A 20,099-nucleotide genomic window follows, 5' to 3' on the forward strand; every position below is an offset into this window, starting at 1 on the left:
TGATTGGTCCGCTTATGTCATCGCTTACACGTGCTGGATTTCTTGTGTCATCGCTTACACGTGCAAGGCTGCTTGTGTCATCGCTTACACATGCTGGATTACTTGTGTCATCGCTTACACGTGCAGGGCTGCTTGTGTCATCGCTTACACATGCTGATGCAGTTTCATGCCTTTATTTCAATGACACTTGGCGAATTTCTATTGGAATCCGAATAGTGATGGAAAAACCTAGCAGCAATACGTGGCGCCTTGTAATTGGTTGTATTTTGTGGACTTGGTAGTATGATGTGTCAGCTTGTAATAGGTCGAGAATTTTCCTTCTCTACAAATGCCCCCTCGAGACTCGTTCATGCACACAGTTTTGGAGTGTGGTGAATGAATGAGTCTTGAAAGAAAATGGGTCTTTTTTTTTTTTTTCTTTTTTACTTGACTCTTCTAGTGAAATAGTTGAAGGTGGTGGAGCTTTTAACAGGATGAAGTAATTGCAGAAGAGTAGACCCACCCATATGAAAGGTTTTGATGAGACCGAGAAGGGGTCTGCCAGTATTTGAATATGCTCGTGTGACCGAGCTTTCTGAGCAAATGTTAAGTCAAAGTAATTTCAGAAGAGTATTTTGGATCGTTGGTGGCGATCACAGGGTGTTGAAGATGGAGAAGAGGTGAGAATGTTGGCTGGGTACAGCATGCAGAGCTCTGGAGCTAGCCTCTTATTTTTAAGGACTTCTGGTGAAGTTATATCTGAAGGGTATACTTCGGGTCACAGAGAGAACATGTGGGAGTGTGGTTGAATGCGCATGTGTTATTGCATCACTCAGGTTAAGTTGAGGTAATTTCAGAAGAGTATTTTGGGTTTGTTAATGTTGATGGTGAAGAAGATAGAAATGAAAATGAAGTGAATGAGTGAAACATATGACACCATGGGACTGGCCCTGCATGTTGGGGACTCTCTGGCATAGATGTCTCTGGTAAGTACACCTTCAGATGTGGGACTGGCTGCATGCTGAATGAAGTCTGACGGCAAGTCATTGAATGTGCTTGTGTGACTGGACCATACTAACGGACATTAAGTTGAAGTAATTTCAGAAGTATATTTTCTGAAATTCTTCAAGCTGATCTTAAGTTGGAGTAATTCCAGAAAGTGTGTTTTGTGGTACCAGCAATGATGACCTTTGGACCCCATGATGGCAGAAACATGGGATGAGGCTTTGGTAACCCTTCACCGACACCAAAGGCTAATTTCTGATGAGCTGGTCCCTTGGAGGTCATCACAAGTGTTGGATGGAAAACAATTTGTAGGATACCCCAACACGTTTTACAACCTTCACCTAATGCCACTTGTTGGAAAAGCACAAAAGATGAAAGATAGAGCTAACTTGTGATCCTGGTTTTAGAAACCAACCAGGTTGCTGTTTGTTCCGAGTTGCTACTTCTAATGGGAGACCAAGCAGTTGGAGAGAGATTACGGAAGCCCTGATCTTAGGAACGGGTGTCTCTGCTGGACTTGGATTTTCTGGTCAACCAAACCCAAGAAAGCATGGAACAACGATGCAAACCGTGTTATGAGTAACTTTATGGACAAATGAGGTCGTTAAGTAGGGAAACAAAATTTGTTTGAATCCTAAAACAGCGATAATGTTGTGAGAAGGGTTTCTACTGAACCATGAGAGGGTTGATTTCAAGCTGATTATGAAGCGATTTTGGTTGCTAGGTGTTGAGAATGATGAGGCCACAGTGAGAAATGGCCGTGAGAAGGAGGATTTGAAAATTTGAAAGAAGCAAATCTTCATTTCATGACTTAGTGTATGTGTTTTTTTTTTTCTTGATGGATTTAGCGGATCCGGCCCTTCTATTTATAGTGAACAGATGAAGAATGGTAGCTGGGTGGTTTAAGAATGGTGGACGAGACTTTTTGGTGAGAACGGTGGATGGGAACGGTAGGCGCCGAATGGGAATGTTAGGTTGGAGACTGGTAGGACTGACAGAAATAATTGGCTGAAGTAGTGACCCAATGTAATTTCAATTTTGAGACATACTTGTGAGAGTTCATCTGTTTTTGAAAGGGGAGCCTTGATTAAGTTTGGAGGATAATTTTGAGGGAATCCAGACCAAATGGATGGATCTCAAATTATGATCTTGAGAGCTTAAATTTTGGACACCGCTAGTACTTTGGAGAAGCGGGTGTAGTTTTTAAGTCCAAAACAAATACCTGGATTTCAAAATCAAAATCTTTGCGAAAACCTGATAGGACAAGTTTTGCTTGAATACCTTGATCTTCGGTCAAAGTTTACACCAAAGCCAATAGTTGTAGACTCACACTATTTGAGCAATTTTGGATTCTCAAATGAATAAATAGACCCAAAAATTGAAAAGTACGCGAAAAATTGAGCAAAACAGGTCAATCTTAAAAATTTTGACTTTTGGTCAAAATTTATGCAAAAGTCAATTTTTTTAGAAATTGGACTGTTATGCAATTTTCGAGCCTCGGTTGAAGAAACAAACCCCAAAATTGGAAAGTAAGCGAAAAATTGAGTGGGACAGGTCTGTTTTGAAAATTTTGACTTTTTGGTCAAAGTCAAAGTCTTAATTTGTCAATGTTTTTTTTTTTTTTTTTTTTTTCAGGCAGTCCGAATCCGGGTCGGGTTCTCGGGTCGAATCGGTTTGATGACGTCATCCGTGACGTCATCGGATTGCGCCTGGCGCGTGTGACGCGTGCAAGCGCGTTTGGCGCGTGTGAGAAGTTATTCCGGCGCGTGTAAGAGTGTGTCAACGAAGTCCGGCGCGTGTAGGCGCGTGGAGGATGATGGTGGCGCGTAGTAGCGCGTGTGACTTTGTCGGAGTTTCTGGCGGCGCGTGGAGGCGCGTGGCTTGGCCTCTGAACCTAAAATTTTTAGGTTTTGCAGATCTAAGGCCGTTGAAGAGCCCTGTGTGGTCAGTTTTGTGAAATCGTGCACAGATTTGCACAGTTTTGAGTGAGAAACCCGCGGGTCACTTGAGAATTTGTGGCCGTGTGTGGCGGCGCGTGGCCGGGTATCTGGGCCTGAAATTTTCAGGTTTGGCGGATCGAAGGTTGTAGAAGACTCCTGTGGTGTCAGATTTGTGAAATAAGGTCTGGATTTTCACAAATTTGGACGAGAAAGTCGTGGGTCTTTGTTGGACTTATGGCCTTTTTTTCTGGTCTAATTTTGTGGTGGCCGCCCTGATAGGATGTAGAAATTCTGGTGGCCGCCCTGACAGGATGAAGAAATTATGGTGGCTGCTGAATGTTGATTCTTTGGGTCATCTTTGTCAGAAAATTTTGAAAATGTGGAAGAGAAGCAAGCATTGTTGGACTTCTCCTTATTTGTTTAAAGTCCCTGAAGATTGCATGCATTGTTGGACTTCTCTTTATTTGTTTGAAATCCTCCGAAGAATTGTTGGACTTCTCTGATTTTAAGTGCATTTGAGTTTGCAAAATCTGATTTTGAGTTCCAATTGTTTTCACATTTCTGAAATGTGAATGAAAATTTTTTTTTATTGGTCAGTTGGGTTTGCTGACTTTCTTCATTTTTTTTTTTTTGTCTGCTAGTTTAGCAGAAATTCTCTATATAAGATGTGAGATTGGCTTCGTTTATTTGGGCATTCTTAGCCTTCAGTCTCATTCTTAGCCTTCAATCTTCTTCTCTAGCTTTTAAGATTTTTTTTTTTTCTTTTTCTTTTTCTTTTTCTTTTGTCCTTTGTTTAGACATGCAATGAGATTTTCTTCTGACATTTTTTTCGTTGTTGCTTGTTTTTGTTTTGCAGCTCAGTTTCCTTGATCTTTGGGTTTTGACATCAAACTTCACGCTGACGTTCTCATAGAAGTGTTTGCCTTCATTTGGTGACTTTGTATTTCATTGATAGCAACGTTGCAAGAACGTATGTCTTCATGTTGTTACATTCTTTTCTTGCATCAACAATCTTTTAGTGATATTCGTCTTTGCAACGACGTTTCCATAAGGATATTCAGCCAGGCAATAATGCTATCGCCCATGAAGTTACGTCAACACTTCATTTGCACAAAATTCATGCCAACATTCATCTTTGCCATGATACTACGTCAACACTTCATTCACATCGAAGCTGGGCCAACATTTATCTTTACCATGAAGTTACGTCAACACTTCATTTGTATAGAAGCCATACCAACATTCATCTTTGCCCTGAAGCTACGTCAACATTTCATTTGCATCGAAGCTGGGCCAACATTTATCTTTACCATGAAGTTACGTCAACACTTCATTTGCAGAGAAGCCATGCCAACATTCATCTTTGCCCTGAAGCTACGTCAACATTTCATTTGCATCGAAGCTGGGCCAACATTTATCTTTACCATGAAGTTACGTCAACACTTCACTTGCACAGAAGTCATGCCAATATTCATCTTTGCCATGAAGCTACGTCAACGCTTCATTTGCATGGAAGTTATGCCGTCATTCATTTTTACCATGAAGCTACGTCAACACTTCATTTGTACAGAAGCCATGCCAACATTCATCTTTGCCATGAAGCTACGTCAACGCTTCATTTGCATGGAAGCTGTGCCGTCATTCATTTTTACCATGAAACTACGTCAACACTTCATTTGTACAGAAGTCATGCCAACATTCATCTTTGCCATGAAGCTACGTCAACACTTCATTCACATCGAAGCTGTGCCGTCATTCATTTTTACCATGAAGCTACGTCAACACTTCATTTGTACAGAAGCTGTGCCGACATTCATTTTTGCCATGAAGCTACGTCAACACTTCATTTGCACAGAAGCCATGCCAACATTCATCTTTGCCATGAAACTATGTCAACACTTCATTCACATCGAAGCTGCACTAATATTGGCCTTTATAATGAAGCTTGAAGTTTCAAGAAGCTCCCATCGAGACTTTGAGGATGCAAAGAGATGCCAATAAAACCTTGAAGATGTGAGAAGAATGCTGCCATGATTTTGACATTGCACGAACATGCCCTTAAAGGAGAGATGATGCAACATCAACTTCAGATGTTGGAGGAAGGTGACGTTGTCCAGATTTTAGAGACATGATATGAAACAACACCACTCAGAAGGGAGATGATGTGTTTCAAATTTCAGAGTTGTGAAGTGGCACAACCTAGAAGAGAGACAATATAGCCTAGACTTTGAAAGGTACAAAAAAGATGCCCCCAGGAGATAAGTGATGCAAAGTATACTTCAGAGACGTGGGAATATGTCCACAAAAGATGAGCAATGCCATGCAAACTCCATTCCTTGCAACAGAGGTTGAAGATTTTATTTTACTCCACAACCGAGAATCAACTTATCATTATTTCGAGGAAAGCTACGTAACACTAATTCTTTGCAGCTATCACTTTCTACCGCAATGATCTTTGAACATCATATAGTGAGCAATTGATTGATCTTAAGCAACGCCTTGCCAATCAAAGGGTTCTTGAAAGCATGTTGACGACCTTTGGACAAACTCTTCAAGCTAGACTGGCAGTCCTTCTTCTTTTTATGTGACTGAACTAAGTGAAAAGTACTAAGCTGCCTACGTACCCCGGAGAGGGATCAAGTCATTACGTAGTTCAACCAAAATTTTTTTGATGATTTTTTTTTTTCATGGTTTTGATGATTTTTTTTTTTTTTTTTTTGGTTTTGGTGATTTTTTTTTTGTTTTGTTTTATTTTTTTTTTTGCTTTTTTTTTGTTGTTGTTTCTTTTTACAAAAAGGGAGGGCTCACGTGTGTAATCCTCGCCCTACACCCCACGGTGTTTCATGGGTACCAATTGCGCAATAGTGGGTATCACCACTAATCGAACTCGAGACCTTGGCCTCAAGGGTGACATGGGCATCCAACCACTATGCCACACTCACAAATGGTGACATAGAATGGGATTAATTTCTCCTTATTCGTGCACTTTCAAAGGTAATGGGAAAACATCATGTATCCTTGTAGTGCTGCAGTGGGTAGTTTAAGCTCTTACCAAGGAGCAATTCTCGATTTTCAAGCATAGAAGCATTTGAGGAACTTCCCATTGATGGGGCTGATCCTTACACTCTCATTGTCAATCAATTTGTAAGCCTTATTGGTGTTTGCCCCCTGCTAGAGAGTTGGAAGTACATCACAAGCAATGGTCACATGGTTTGACTCGACAACTTCGTCAAGGTCTAGATCAATCTTGTTTTCTTTGGCAAGCTTCATGATTTGTTCTTTGAAGACGAAGCATTTTTGAATTGAGTGGCCAATGATGCGATGATATTTGCAGTAGTTAGGGTCATCAACTTTCCCTATGTCTTCTGGTCGCTTGCATTCTGGCAATTCAACCAGCTGTAATTGCAATAGTTGTTCTAAGATGTTTGGCACATCTTCATTGGGGAACGGATATGATTTTTGCTCACGTTCCTTAAAGGTCAGACAACGCACTTTGTTCTTTTGCCATCCTTCAAATTGTTTTTCATTTGTTTTTGCTCCTCTCCTTGGAATCTTAACTATGGTAGTGTTAACAGTTATTGGGTCTTTGAGATTGCCTTTTGCATTCCTGTCATTCATCTTTACTTCCTTTCTGCTTTCCTCAGGTATGGGAGGTTTTGTATTTCCGTGGTTAGAGATACTCAATTCCATGTCATGTGCACGAGTTGCCAATTCTTCGAATGTTCGGGGTTTTGTCCCTTGCAGGATGTACAGAAGTCCCCAGTGCATGCCTTGGATGCACATTTCTACAGCAGATATTTCAGAAAGTCTATCCTTACAGTCTAGACTCAAAGAACGCTATCGATTGATATAGTCAACAACGGGCTCGTCTTTCCACTGCTTAGTATTGGTAAGTTCCATCATGCTTACCGTACGGCGTGTGCTGTAGAACCGGTTGAGGAACTCCCTTTCAAGTTGTTCCCAACTATCGATTGACTCGGGTTCTAAGTCTGTATACCAATCAAAGGCATTCCCTTTTAGTGAACGAACGAACTGCTTTACAAAGAGGCCTCCTTGAGTCCCTGCGTTCTCGCAAGTTTCTACAAAGTGAGCAATGTGTTGCTTAGGGTTTCCCTTTCCATCAAATTGCAAGAACTTAGGGGGTTGATACCCATTTGGCATTCTCATATTGTCAATGCGCTTCGTATAGGATTTTGAATATAAGAGAGAATTTGTAGAAGAACCTCCATATTGTGCTCGTATGGTATTTGTTATCATGTCCTGCAGTTGTTGGACAGATATTGAGGCCATTGAGGTGGATTGTTCTTGTCGGGGAGTGTTTTCAATTTCTTTCCCTTCATCATCCTTTGCAGATGCGAATTTATGACCATGGCTTGATTCACCAAGATCTTGTACTTCGAGTTTGTTCATTAAAGTTGCAATTTGGAGGTCCTTATCTTCAAGTGCTTTTGTGAAAAGGACGACCCTTTGTTCCATTTCAGCCATCTTTTCTTCCATGGTAGAGGTGTTAGTCATCATGACTGACACAACTTCCACAGATGATGGAGAAGGAAGTGAATTGAAGTGAGCACGTGAAATCTCATCTTTTGGGTTCCCTTTGATGAGAGAGAAATCATGCGACCAGCTTCTTGTGGAGGAAGAAGGGGATTTGCCCCCATACTTGAGGTGTTCCAAGATGGAGATGTCCTTGTTGATGACCTTGTTTCTTTTAAGAGGGTCTAAGGAGATGATTGTCTGGACCTTGGCTTCCTTGGTTGATTGAGATTGAAGCTTATTGTGAGCTTTAGGTTGGCTACACTTGATTGTTCCAATGCAACCGTTGGTGGTAGCCGTACCAAGTTTAATTGAAGTAGCTATTGTTAAAGCTTGAATGTTCTTGCTAGAGGCCATTGAAGTTGGTAGCAAGATGATGAAGATTTTTTTTTTTCTTTGAAGGAGAATGAGATGAGAGGCAGAGAGGTCCCACTGGGCGTGCTAGAATTTGTAGACGACTAAATTTCTTAGTTCGAAATAAATCAAACAAGTAAAATAGTTTCACAAATACGAATTTGCATTGATAAATGTGTGGTACAATTCTCTGTGATTACAAAAAAGTGATCTCTGATTCGATCTCCTTGAAAGATTTATTGATTGGAATTGTGGTAATGTGATTTTGATTTGAACATAAGATATTCTTCAATTTGGCTGAGGAATGGATCGAAGATCTTTGAAACGAAATTACAATGAATCTCTAGCTATGAGCTTGTTAGAAATTCTTTGTTCTTCGTATTCTTCGTGTTTGGAGGTTTGTGGTGGAAGTTCTTCGGTGCTTTAGAGGCTTGATTCCGTAGAGCTTCGTTAATTTATGGTTTGTTGAGGTTTCTGGAGGCTTTTGAGCTTGATTCCAGTGAACTTTGAGATTTAGGAATATGATTTGGATGATTCCTCTTCAATTGTTCTTCGTATTTGAAGGTTTGTGGTGGAAGTTCTTCAGGGCTTTGGAGGCTTGAATCCGTAGAGCTTCACCAATTTGTGGTTTGTTGAGGTTTCTGGAGGCTTTTGAGCTTGATTCCAGTGACCTTTGAGACTTGGACGAGTAGTTTGGATGATTTTGCTTCGAATGTTGTCCGTATTCGAGGTTGAAGTTCTTGAAATTCCTGGAGGTTTCGGGGTTTGATTCCGGCAGAGCTTCTGGATTTCCGAACTCAAGATCTCCTCTTCCTTCTCTCTGTCTGTGTGTCCTTCTAAATGTCTTAGGAAGGCTTCTATTTATAGGAGTTTAAGGGTAGGTGAGCGACACGTGGCGGAGTTTGATTGGTGACACTTGTCATAGCTTGATTGGTCCGCTTATGTCATCGCTTACACGTGCTGGATTGCTTGTGTCATCGCTTACTCGTGCAGGGCTGCTTGTGTCATTGCTTACACATGCTGATGCAGTTTCATGCCTTTATTTCAATGACACTTGGCAAATTTCTATTGGAATCCAAATAGTGATGGAAAAACCTAGCAGCAATACGTGGCGCCTTGTAATTAGTTGTATTTTGTGGACTTGGTAGTATGATGTGTCAGCTTGTGATAGGTCGAGAATTTTCCTTCTCTACAACCTCAAAAGGGCACATTCCAATCACTGCTCTGTTTTGCTCTGCTTGGACAAGAATCATGATGTTAATCTGCCTCGGCCTTTTAGATTCTAACCTATGTGGCTATCTCATCCTACATTCCAAAGTATTTTTAGAGAAGCTTGGTCTGGCCCGACTGGTCTGTCTAGTGCAGTTGCCATATTTGTGGATAAGGTGAAAATCTGGAATAAAAATATTTTTGGGAATCTCTTCCATCGGAAGAAGAGATTGCTTGCAAGGCTCCGAGGAATTCAAGTAGCCCTCTCCACTCATCCTAATAACTTTCTGGTGGAATTAGAGAGGCAGCTAAGATCTGAATTTCATGACATTTCCAAAATTGAAGAAGAGTTTTGGGCTATGAAATCTCGAATTACATGGCTGGTAGAAGGGGATAAAAATACTAGTTTTTATCATACATTGGCTTTGGTTCGTCGAAGGAGAAATCGCATCTCCTGTTTGAAGGACCGGGTAGGTAATTGGATTCAAGGAGATAGAGAAATTGCTGAGTTCATTAGGAATGGGTATGCCGAGTTGTTTTCGTCTAGCCATACCTATTCCATTCTATCAACTTGGAATCCTCCTTGCTGGCACAATTATTTAAATGAGGAGGAGATAGCAAAGCTGAGTCATCCAGTCTCTGATGAGGATATTAAAACCGATCTCTGATCACTTAAGGCTTTTAAAGCCCCAGGCCCTGATGGTATCCATACGATGGTTTTTTAGCGATTTTGGCTATTGGTGGGTGATTTTGTGAGAGAGGAAGTGAAGGGCATATTCTCTTCAAGTATGATTCTGGAGTACCTCAACCACACTATTATCACTCTGGTCCCCAAATGTAAAAATCCAGATTCCTTCAATCACTATCGGTCGACAAGTCTGTGTAACACAATGTATAAGGTTGTTTCAAATAACGTTATTGGAAGACTTAGACTCCTACTGCCTGGTTTGGTATCTCCTTATCAATCTGCCTTTGTTCTTGGCCCGAAAGGTATCAATAATGCCATAATAGTGCAAAAGATTATCCACTCTATGTCTAAGGAAAAAGGGAGGAGTGGGTGTATGGCGGTTAAGATAGATTTGGAGAAAGCTTATGATCAGCTCGAATGGAGCTTTATCAAGGATACCCTCTCTCTCTTTCAATTTCCAAGTCATTTTATTAAGTTGATTATGAGTTGTGTATCCTTCTCAGTTATTTCCATTCTTTTTAACGGGGGCACCTTAGATCCTTTCCTTCCGTCTAGAGGAATTAGGCAAGGGGACCTTCTCTCCCCGTATCTCTTCATCTTGTGTATGGAAGTTTTAGGAGCTTTTATTTTAGAGAAATGCAATTCAAATTGTTGAGATCCTATTAAGGCTTCTTGTGCTAGGCCGGCCATTTCCCATATGTTCTTCGCAAACGACCTTGTTTTGTTTATGAAAGCAGATTGAAAAAATTGTGTGGCTGTTAAGGATGTGCTGGATTCTTTTTGCAGTATCTCCGGTTAGAAGGCAAGTCAAGATAAGTTTCGGGTTTACTTCTCTCCTAATGTATCAGCTGATGCGAGGGCCGAGATGTGTGATATTTTAGGATTTCACTCTACCTCTTCCCTTGGATAATACTTGGGGATTCTGATTAAACACTCGGTAGGGACTCAAGATTTTGGCTTTATTATTGAGCGGGTTTAGAACAGGCTAGCGGGGTGGAAATCTAATCCGCTTTCATTTGCCGGAAGACTTGTTCTTACTCAAGCGGTGACCAACACCATTCCTTATGCTATGCAATGTGCAGCACTTTTGATTAAGATTTTAAGTATCATTGATAGGTTGAGCCGTAATTTTCTGTGAGGTTCCTTAGAAAGCAAGAAAAAAATCCATTTGGTTAGTTGGAAGAAGATTACTATCCCAAAGAAAGAGGGGGGGGGGGGGGCGTTGGGTATTCAAGCAGCAAGGGAAAAAAATATCGCAAGCCTAGCCAAGTTAAACTGGGGCCTTCAAACATAATCTTCATCCTTATGGGCCAGCGTCCTTACTTAAAAGTATCGATCTCCAAGAAGAGTAGCTACAGTATTAGAGGTTCTTGCTTTTCTATCTGGGCTTCCATCTGCAAAGGTGATTCATTTTTCTAAAAAGGTACGAAATGGATTTTTGGCAAGAATAGCGAATTATCTCTTTGGTTTGAAAGTGGTTGGACACAGGGCCTTTTCGAAGCTTGATTGTAGGGCCTCTCAACAGGAGGGAGGAGGGTATGATGTTGAAGGAAGTGGTTAACTTCTTGGGTTGGAATTGGCAGGCCTTCTCCTTTATGTTTCCTAAAAGGTTGATTTTGGAAATGAAAGCCACCCTTGTCTCTTTCTCTGCACAAAATTCTGATCGCATCACGTGGTCTTCTTCTCCAAGTGGAAATTTTGAAATGAAGGAAGCATATAGGTTGGCCAGATTGGAGGCAAAAGGTATTTGTAATGATAGTTTTGAGGGAGAGTGGATTTGGAGGGTGTCATCTATCCCCAAAATTAAATGCTTTTTATGGAAATGCTACCATAAAAAAGCATCCCTGTAAGCTCATTACTTGCAACTAGGGGAATGGATATCCCAATCGTTTGTTAGCTTTTTAACTCAGTTAGAGAAACAATCCTACATGTTCTTGGAGATTGCCAAGTTGCCTGGAACCTTTGGACTGCCTTATCTCCACCTCTCCTTACTGTTTCCTTCTTTGATTTGTAGCTCTCTGACTAGCTTCCGCTTAATTGTTGTAGCACCAAAACTATGGCCTCTTTGGACGTAACTTGGGGTATATTTTTTACATTTGGAATATGGACCTTATGGACCCATTGGAATGGAGTTTTGTTTCAGAATGAAAGAAGTCAGCGGGACCTAAAGCATGAAGTCTTAGCTAAAGCAAATGAATTTGCTTGTATCGGAATTCATGGCAAGCTGATTGCTAACCCTTGGACCATTAGAGTGTCTTGGCTTAAGCCTCCTTTGAATTGGTACAAGCTTAATTCAGATGGTTTGTCGCTTGGAAATCTCGGACGAGTTGGTGGTGAAGGCCTAATCTGAAATGACAAAGGGGAATGGATGAGAGGTTATGCGAGGGCTGTTGGGCACATAACCAGTGTTGCAGTGGAGCTTTAGGCATTTAAAGATGGTATTAGGTTATGCATTTCCCTTAAACTCCCTGATGTGATTCTTGAGCTTGATGCCAAGCTTATTGTGGAGCTGATGCAAAAGGAAGATTATAATCAAAATAGCATAGATGCCTTAGTGAGTAACTGTAAGTCAGGTCTGAGAGAAATTCCTTTGGTTCAAATTCAACATTGTTATCGCAAGGCAAATAAATGTGCCGACGCACTTGCTAGGAGGGGGGCCTTACTCCCGTAAGATTTTGTTGTTTTCTTAGACCCCCTGGCGGATGTCACTTTTTTACTTAGTTTGGACCCTGCTGGGATAGTTTATGAACGTTCTGTATTTGCTGTTTAGTTTAATACATTTCCCTTTCTACCAAAAAAAATTCTACCTACACCAAAAATAAATTCATAAATGTCTTAACTTAATAGTAAATAACAATTATCACAAAGCGTCATAGGCAATAGATTTCAAACCCTATTATATCCTTAAAGGAACATATTTTGTTAATTAACTGGAAATAATAAAAAGTAGATGAGGGTTTTATTTTATAATTAAACTTTAACTCGGCCACAAACATCCGAAGAAAAAAAAACTTTAACAGAAGTAAAACAAAGCCCTAGGGATAAAAATTCAATTTTTAAAAAAGGAAATGAGAGAGATGTATTTGATATTTTTTTTATTAGGAGGAAAAATGATTTGGCAAAAATTAATAAATAAATACGAAAAAATGAGACGAGATTTAAGTGTCCTAGCTCTATATTTTCTGTATGAGGCGCTATTACACTCACCTAATAACTTTTTGTATTATTAAAATCTCATATATCTCATTGTTGGATTACATGTTTTCTATATTCTTAACGTGCACATTTGTCTCCGCTTATTTGTTATGTGATTGGAGTTGAATATATGTCTGAAATACAAAAGAATATAATTTGTCTAGAAAGAATTTTTATTTTTCTGGAATGAAACTCTACTTAGTCCTTCAAATCATTGTCTTTCAATTTTGATGCCTTATTCATGTTAGCATTTTGTAACACAGCTCTATGAAATGAGTTACTAACTAAAACAATATTAGAGTTTTGCCTCAACTCATGTCACCTAGACAAATCTTAAATAGATTTTTTTTTTTGAGGAAATTAATATTATAAGAATTAACGTGATTTTGAGGCATGAGGAAAACACTTTCTTTAAGTGATAATTACCCTCACTTGAAAGAGTTTTCTATCATGTTAAGAGTGATTCACCTTTAGAATACATCACCATTTGATATTAGGCTGCGTTTGTTTTAGTGGTAAACTGAAATCTGAAAACATTTTACACCCAGGTCCATGTTTGGTAGCACTTGAAAATACAGTCAAACTGAAAATAGAATTCAGTTTGACTATAAAATATCCTAGCCAACCCGTAAAATAATTTCAGTTCTCACTTTACCTTCAAGTGGTTTCCAATATTACTCACTCCTCACACACTCCTCTCACACACGGTCTGAATACCTCTCAAAGCTCACCTCAACTCTAGCCCACGCACCAACGAGAGAGAGAGAGAGACAGAGAGCTCCACCCACGGTCCGACGCCAGTCCGAGCTCCACCCACAATTCAACGAGTGCCACCGCTGTCTTCCCCTCTGCGCCAGTGAGTTTCCTCCCCTATCTTCTCTTATATCTAACTCCGACCTCACCTCCACCCATCTAGAGCTCTACATGTACCGATCCACACACCTCCGCCCATCTCGAACTCTCCTTCACGCTGGCAAAGCCATACTTGCCTCCAACATCTTCCAAGCCAAGCTCTCAAACCCACCCTCTACATCCCCTCAAACCCATCTAGCCAAAATCCACCCTCAAACCCATAAAAAACCCAAATTTCCCACACCTTCTCGGATCCGATCTATATATATATATATATATATATATATATATATATATATATATATATATATATATATATATATATATATATATTTCTATGTTTACTTATATGAGTTATTTATATTTACTTATTTAATTATCCATTATTTATTTAATTATTGATTTAAGAAATTTACTTATATTGATTATTCAGATGTTACAAAGTGCACTTTGTTGGTGTTAAAATTATACAGAGATATATGCGCATAAATTTTGGTACTGGTTATCAATGTGATTTGGATGTTTTGGTGAATGTATATTGATTATTCAGATGTTGATAATTGTAGTTTGCTAGAGTTTAAATTATATGTAGAGAAATGTATGTGCATAAATTTAGGTACTCGTTATAAATGTGATTTGGATGTTTTGGTGAATGTATATGGAAGCTTGTGAATACTATGGACACACTGCCACAATGGTTGTTTTTTTCCATTGATCTTGAATTGGGCTTTTTATAATATTTATGTAAATTTGGATGGTTTAACAAACTTTGAGCATGATTGTATATACTGATTGTGTTAGAGATCACGGGTGTTGTGTTGGTTGACAGGGTGTGCTCTGTTGTTTTCTGCTTGTGCTGTTTTTATATACTGTGTAATAAATAGCATGCTTGTTTATGTACCTCTTAGACCACAGTGTTTGTGATTTTTAGATGAAGAAAAAAGCCAAAACAGCAATTCTTGCCTCAGTTGCATCTGTCCTCCTTGGGGGGGTTGCATTGTTTAGGAAATAGTGGCGTAGACGACTGTCTAGGGCGCCTTATGTTAATTGTGCAGCTGAAAGAGAACATTACATAAATAGTATTCTGCATAGAAGTGAGACACATTGTGTAAGTCAAATTAGGATGAAGCCTATAGCTTTCCACCAGTTATGTGACATCCTCACTGAGGGTGAGCACATACGGCCGATTGTTCACATGTTAGTTAAGGAGCAAGTGCTAATTTTCTTACACATAATTGGTCATAATGTGAGGTTCCGTGTAATTGGTAGTCAGTTCCATAGGTCGACTGAGACTGTTCATGGATATTTCAAGGTCGTCCTTAGGGAGGTCCTGAAATTATATAAAGCTCTAATAAGATTGCCTAGCGAAGATACACTCCCAGAGATAAGGGATAGTAGAAGGTTCTACCCATATTTTAAGGTAAATATTGCAACTTGTGTATTTTTGTAAATTGTGAAGATTTGTGTAATTTTAAACCATTATGTCTATCGAAAATTAGGATTGTATTGGAGCAATAGATGGTACACATGTCCGTGCATCTGTGCCACCTGAAATAAAAAGGAAGGTTTCATGGTCGCAAAGATGGAACCACTCAAAATGTGTTAGCTGCCATTAGTTTTGACTTGAAGTTCACTTATGTATTGGCTGGATGGGAGGGCAGTGCACATGATTTACGTGCGTTAAATGATGCATTTGCTAGGCTAGAGGGATTTTCAATTCCCGAAGGTATTATATGATTACTTCACCTTTTGGGTTTATTAGTTTAATAATTTTGTTCGTTTTACTAAGCATAGTAGTGAATATATGTAGGCAAATATTATCTTGGTGATGCTGGGTATGGTAATAAAAATGGAATTTTGTCACCTTATCGGAGCGTTCGATATCACTTAAAAGAGTTTAGTAATCATCCTCCTAAGAATGAAAGTGAATTGTTCAACCTCCGTCACTCTTCATTGAGAACTACCATTGAGCATGGGTTTGGAGTGTTGAAGAAATGTTTCCGAGTGTTGGATGTAGAATCATTTTGGTCTTTTGAAACCTAAGTGGAAGTAATGTTTAGCATGTTGTGTGATTCATAATCACATTATGGGGGTTGATCCTATTGACTATATTATGGAAGTTGCAATGAACCAAGTAGAGTCTAGTGGCTCAGAACGAGAAACACGTTCATGTCAAGACTCCATTGAAGATTGTAGAGTGTGGAATGTTAAGAGAGATGAGATATGCCAAGCCATGTGGTCTGATTATACCAGGAGTGGAGAGTAGTACTTTATTCGGATTTCTATAGTTGTAATATGTAATGTATTTTTCGTTTGTGTAAGGACAATGTATTTATTATAGACTTCTGGTGGTGTAAGGACAATTATTTTCAGCATTACATTGTTATTTCCAGTAGTTGTTTCATTTTTTGTGCACATTTGTAGATTCATTTGTTAATGCATTTTTCCTCAAATAAGCATGGTTGTTTGTGTGTTTGATTTGTTGTTTATATGCACAGTAATTATTAAATGCTACTCTCACTATACAATTTTTATATGTAGTAATGTCGAAAGAGAAAGTGAAGGAGAAGGAGAAGATTGGCTCTAATCAGTTTGGGTGGTTACCTCCAATGCACACTACCATGCTTACTCTACTTGCCGAAGAGGCCATGAGGGGCAACAAGCCCTCAAACACTTTCAAGGCCAGCTCCTCTGCCACTGTAGCCAAGGCCATCTTTGCTAAGTTTGGGGTAGAGTGCTACCTTTCGTTTGTGGAGAATCGGTTGCGTACATTGAGGACCATGTGGAGTACCATTCAGATTCTTTGGAAGAATAGTGGATTTGGATGGGACGACAACCTTAAGATGATCACATGTGATGCCAAGACCTATCAGTAGGAAGTTATGGTATGGCTTCCAAAAACATTTTGTTAATACAGTCTTCTTTTGATGCTTTTGCGATGTGTTTTGAGTTTATTAGTAAATATTGAGATTATGAGTCCATATGGAATCTATATTGAATTGAATATTGAATTTATGAGTGAAGTGAATATTGCATTATTATTATACATTCCTTTCTCCCTTACAAGCGCATCTTAAGCATGCCGAGTTTTTAAACAAGAGGATAGAGATGTACGATGAGTTGGCCATTGTAGTGGGTAAGGATATGGCTACAGGCAGCTTTGCTAAGTTATATGTTGATCTTGACATATAGCAAGAGAATGGGGATGATACTAAGAAGGGAAAGAATGCGGTAGAATCATCCGCCACCAAGTCCACAGTTTTGAAGTCCCGCAAAAGAAGTTGTGCACTTCCTAGTGATGATAGTGTTTTGACTGATTTGTCTGATCAGCTTAAGGAAATTGTTGTGGCCTTGAAAGAAATCAACCGGGGCCTTGTTGATTACGCCAGTCTTTACTTTGAGGTGATGGCTATGGCATCGGATGGGTATAGTGAAGATATGCTCGCAATTGCCTTTAACCATCTGTGTGAAAATAAAAAGGCCGCTAGGGGATTTCTGGCCAAGAATGCTAAGTCGAGGAAGCTTTGGAAGGATAGTTATTTTTTTACTTGACTCTGACTTGTCTGTTTGTTGTTGACTGTGATGGTAGCTTTAGGTATTTGGTCATATGTTGTAGTACTAGTATTCACCTATGATTGTATTATATATATGACAGTATTGTATTATTGGTAAGTAGGCTATGTATGTATTTCTAACCTTGGACATACATTGATGGTACGTATATTTTGCGGACTGTTATGCTCCAAGGGATAACAGTTACGTACCTTGACTGTAGGATGTATAGTCTTTTGTATTCTTGGGACGATACAATTGCCCAAGTAATGTATGTTCACTGTAAGCATGTAGGGCACACGTGTACTGTTCAGATACCACGTGTAGGTATCATTTTTGTACACCATGGAGGTGTAATGCCAATGGTGAAAGTCATTATGTGCGTTTTGATATAAATATTATGATGCTATCCAGATGCTCTTTGTTGATGTCAAAGTGGATGAGTACTTTATTTTGGTGTTGTTACAGGAATGTAGGTGTTTCTTTGCAATGCATTTCATATTTTCCATGAAATGTTTGAATAAACCAAACATGGGAAAATGAATACAGTAAAACTATTTCTGTAGCAGCCAAACATTGGAATTTGCTTTCTACCTTGTTTTCCATGGCGCAGTCAAATAGCCTGAAAGCATTTTCCATTGAGCCAAACGCAGCCTTAGTCACCTGCATAGGTATTCAAGTTGTAAGAGCACCAAGCACCACTCACCCCTGTTGTAGAGCCACATATATGTGTGTGTGTATATATATATATATATATATATATATATATATATATATATATATATAGTATGTATGTATTCTCTGAATCATCTTATATTGTTTGTATTTGTGTTCCTTTAACACATTAAAGCAATTAACATATTTTCTCTAATTAAGTAAAATTGTATTGCTAATGTTTCCAAAAAAAAAACAGTAAAAAAATACTATTCCAATAAGATTCTTTAGCTAGGAGTTTTAAGAAGCTAGAAGTTTCTCAAGATTTAATTTCTATTATTATTATTATTATTATTATTATTATTATTATTATTATTATCTTCTAGAATTTTTTTGTATAAAAGTCGTACACGCCATGCCTATACTGTGTAACTAAATGTTCATATAAACAAGTGGTATAATATAATTTCGTCAAATGACTTGTTTTGACTTTATAAATATATTGAAATTGTCTAAAACCTTATAATCCTCTCTCCCATATGATAACTATCAATTATTAAGAAAAAGTAAATTAAAATTATTATCAAAGTTTACTTGTGGAATTTCATACTTTAAAAAAAAAAATCACTATTGTAATTGAAACTCAATTAGCTGAATTTTCATAAGATATTTGATTTAAATTAATTTATTTTGAATTATTTTCAAATCTATGATTTTTTTTATTATTAAAAATTTGGATTTACATGATGAACATTTATCATGCAAGTTAAAGCAATTTTCGCTTTCTTATTTTTTCTATCCAGTTTTTCTTTTATTTAATTATATTATTGACATATTTTTTAATTTATAGGAGAATATAATTATTGATTAAGTTGTGCCTGACATGTGCAAATATATATATATATATATATATATATATATATATAAATAAAAGGACACCCTTTTTTTATAAATAAATAATTAAAAAAGTCACCCTAAATTGAAAAATGAAAAATAAAAAAATCTGGAAAAAAAAAATTTATATGAGTAAATGGTGCTACACCTAAAGGTCCTGATGGGACCAGTCATTGACATTTATGATTTACCCACATACACGATGAATGCCTACCCCATTATTTCAAAACTATTCCTTATGTTGCTTTCGTAAAGATTATTTTTGTCAATTTATTTTACTATTTAACTTATTTTTACTACTATTCATGAGTATCACTGCATTTTTTGATACTATTTATAGGTTTTACTGTACTATTTCAGCTAACTTTTATTTTTATTTACAATACTCTCAGTAAAAAGTTTTTAGTTTTAGCAAAATAAGTGAATATTAAATGGACTCTTAGTGTCTAACTTGGCAAACGAGTTGAATTGGGTTGGGTTTAGGAATATTCACCAAACCACACAAACTGAAAAAATCGCACCAAAATTGCTCACAAAATGACATAACTACATTGCACGTAATAGTGCGTTGCACCGCACTGCATGATGTAGTTCAATTTACGGTTTTATAATAAGAAAACTGCACAAACCACACCTCAACCTCTCTATATATTAATATATTTATTTATTTATTTTTAATATTAAATATATTATTAATAGTTCAATAACCCTAGTTTTTTTTAAATAAAAAAGTTTGATTACCATAGCAAGTATTGATTAGGAAAGCCAGCCAAAAATAAAGAAAAAATAGCTCAATAGTTTAAAACGTGGCCCAAAACAAAGGGAAAAATTAGTTTTGGAATGTGTAGGAAAAACTCAAAATTTGAAAAATATATCAGCTTTAAGCCGTTCAAATCACATCTTATACACTGCATTGTATATGTGCTCCAAAAAATGAAGTGCGGTATGATTATAGTTTTGGCTAAATTCTAAACCGCATCGCATCACACCACACTGTACATGTGATTGCAAAAATAAAATGTAATGCAATTATGGTTTTATTTAAACCGCACCGTAAAATACGGTGCTAAAATAGTTGGGTCTAAGTTAGGTTAATAAATTGGGTCAAAAACAAAAAAGTTTGTCCTAAAATGTTTGAGAGTACCTACCCCATAGAGATGTTGAAATTGGTGGGCCTATATACACATAGAAACTCGCAGACAAACTAACAAAATAGTTCAGGTATATTTAACAGTTGCTTTATG

General features: G+C 38.0%; 1 protein-coding gene across 1 annotated transcript; it reads left to right on the forward strand.

Moving 5' to 3' along the window:
* The first annotated feature begins 9,100 nt into the window (after positions 1-9,100).
* On the forward strand, positions 9,101-9,688 carry LOC142606095 (uncharacterized). Its single transcript, XM_075777496.1, has one exon. It carries the CDS (start codon positions 9,101-9,103, stop codon positions 9,686-9,688), a length of 588 nt encoding a protein of 195 aa, XP_075633611.1.
* The last annotated feature ends 10,411 nt before the right edge of the window (positions 9,689-20,099 follow it).

This window comes from Castanea sativa, chromosome 8, assembly GCF_040712315.1.
Source record: "Castanea sativa cultivar Marrone di Chiusa Pesio chromosome 8, ASM4071231v1".
Taxonomy (NCBI): domain Eukaryota; kingdom Viridiplantae; phylum Streptophyta; class Magnoliopsida; order Fagales; family Fagaceae; genus Castanea; species Castanea sativa.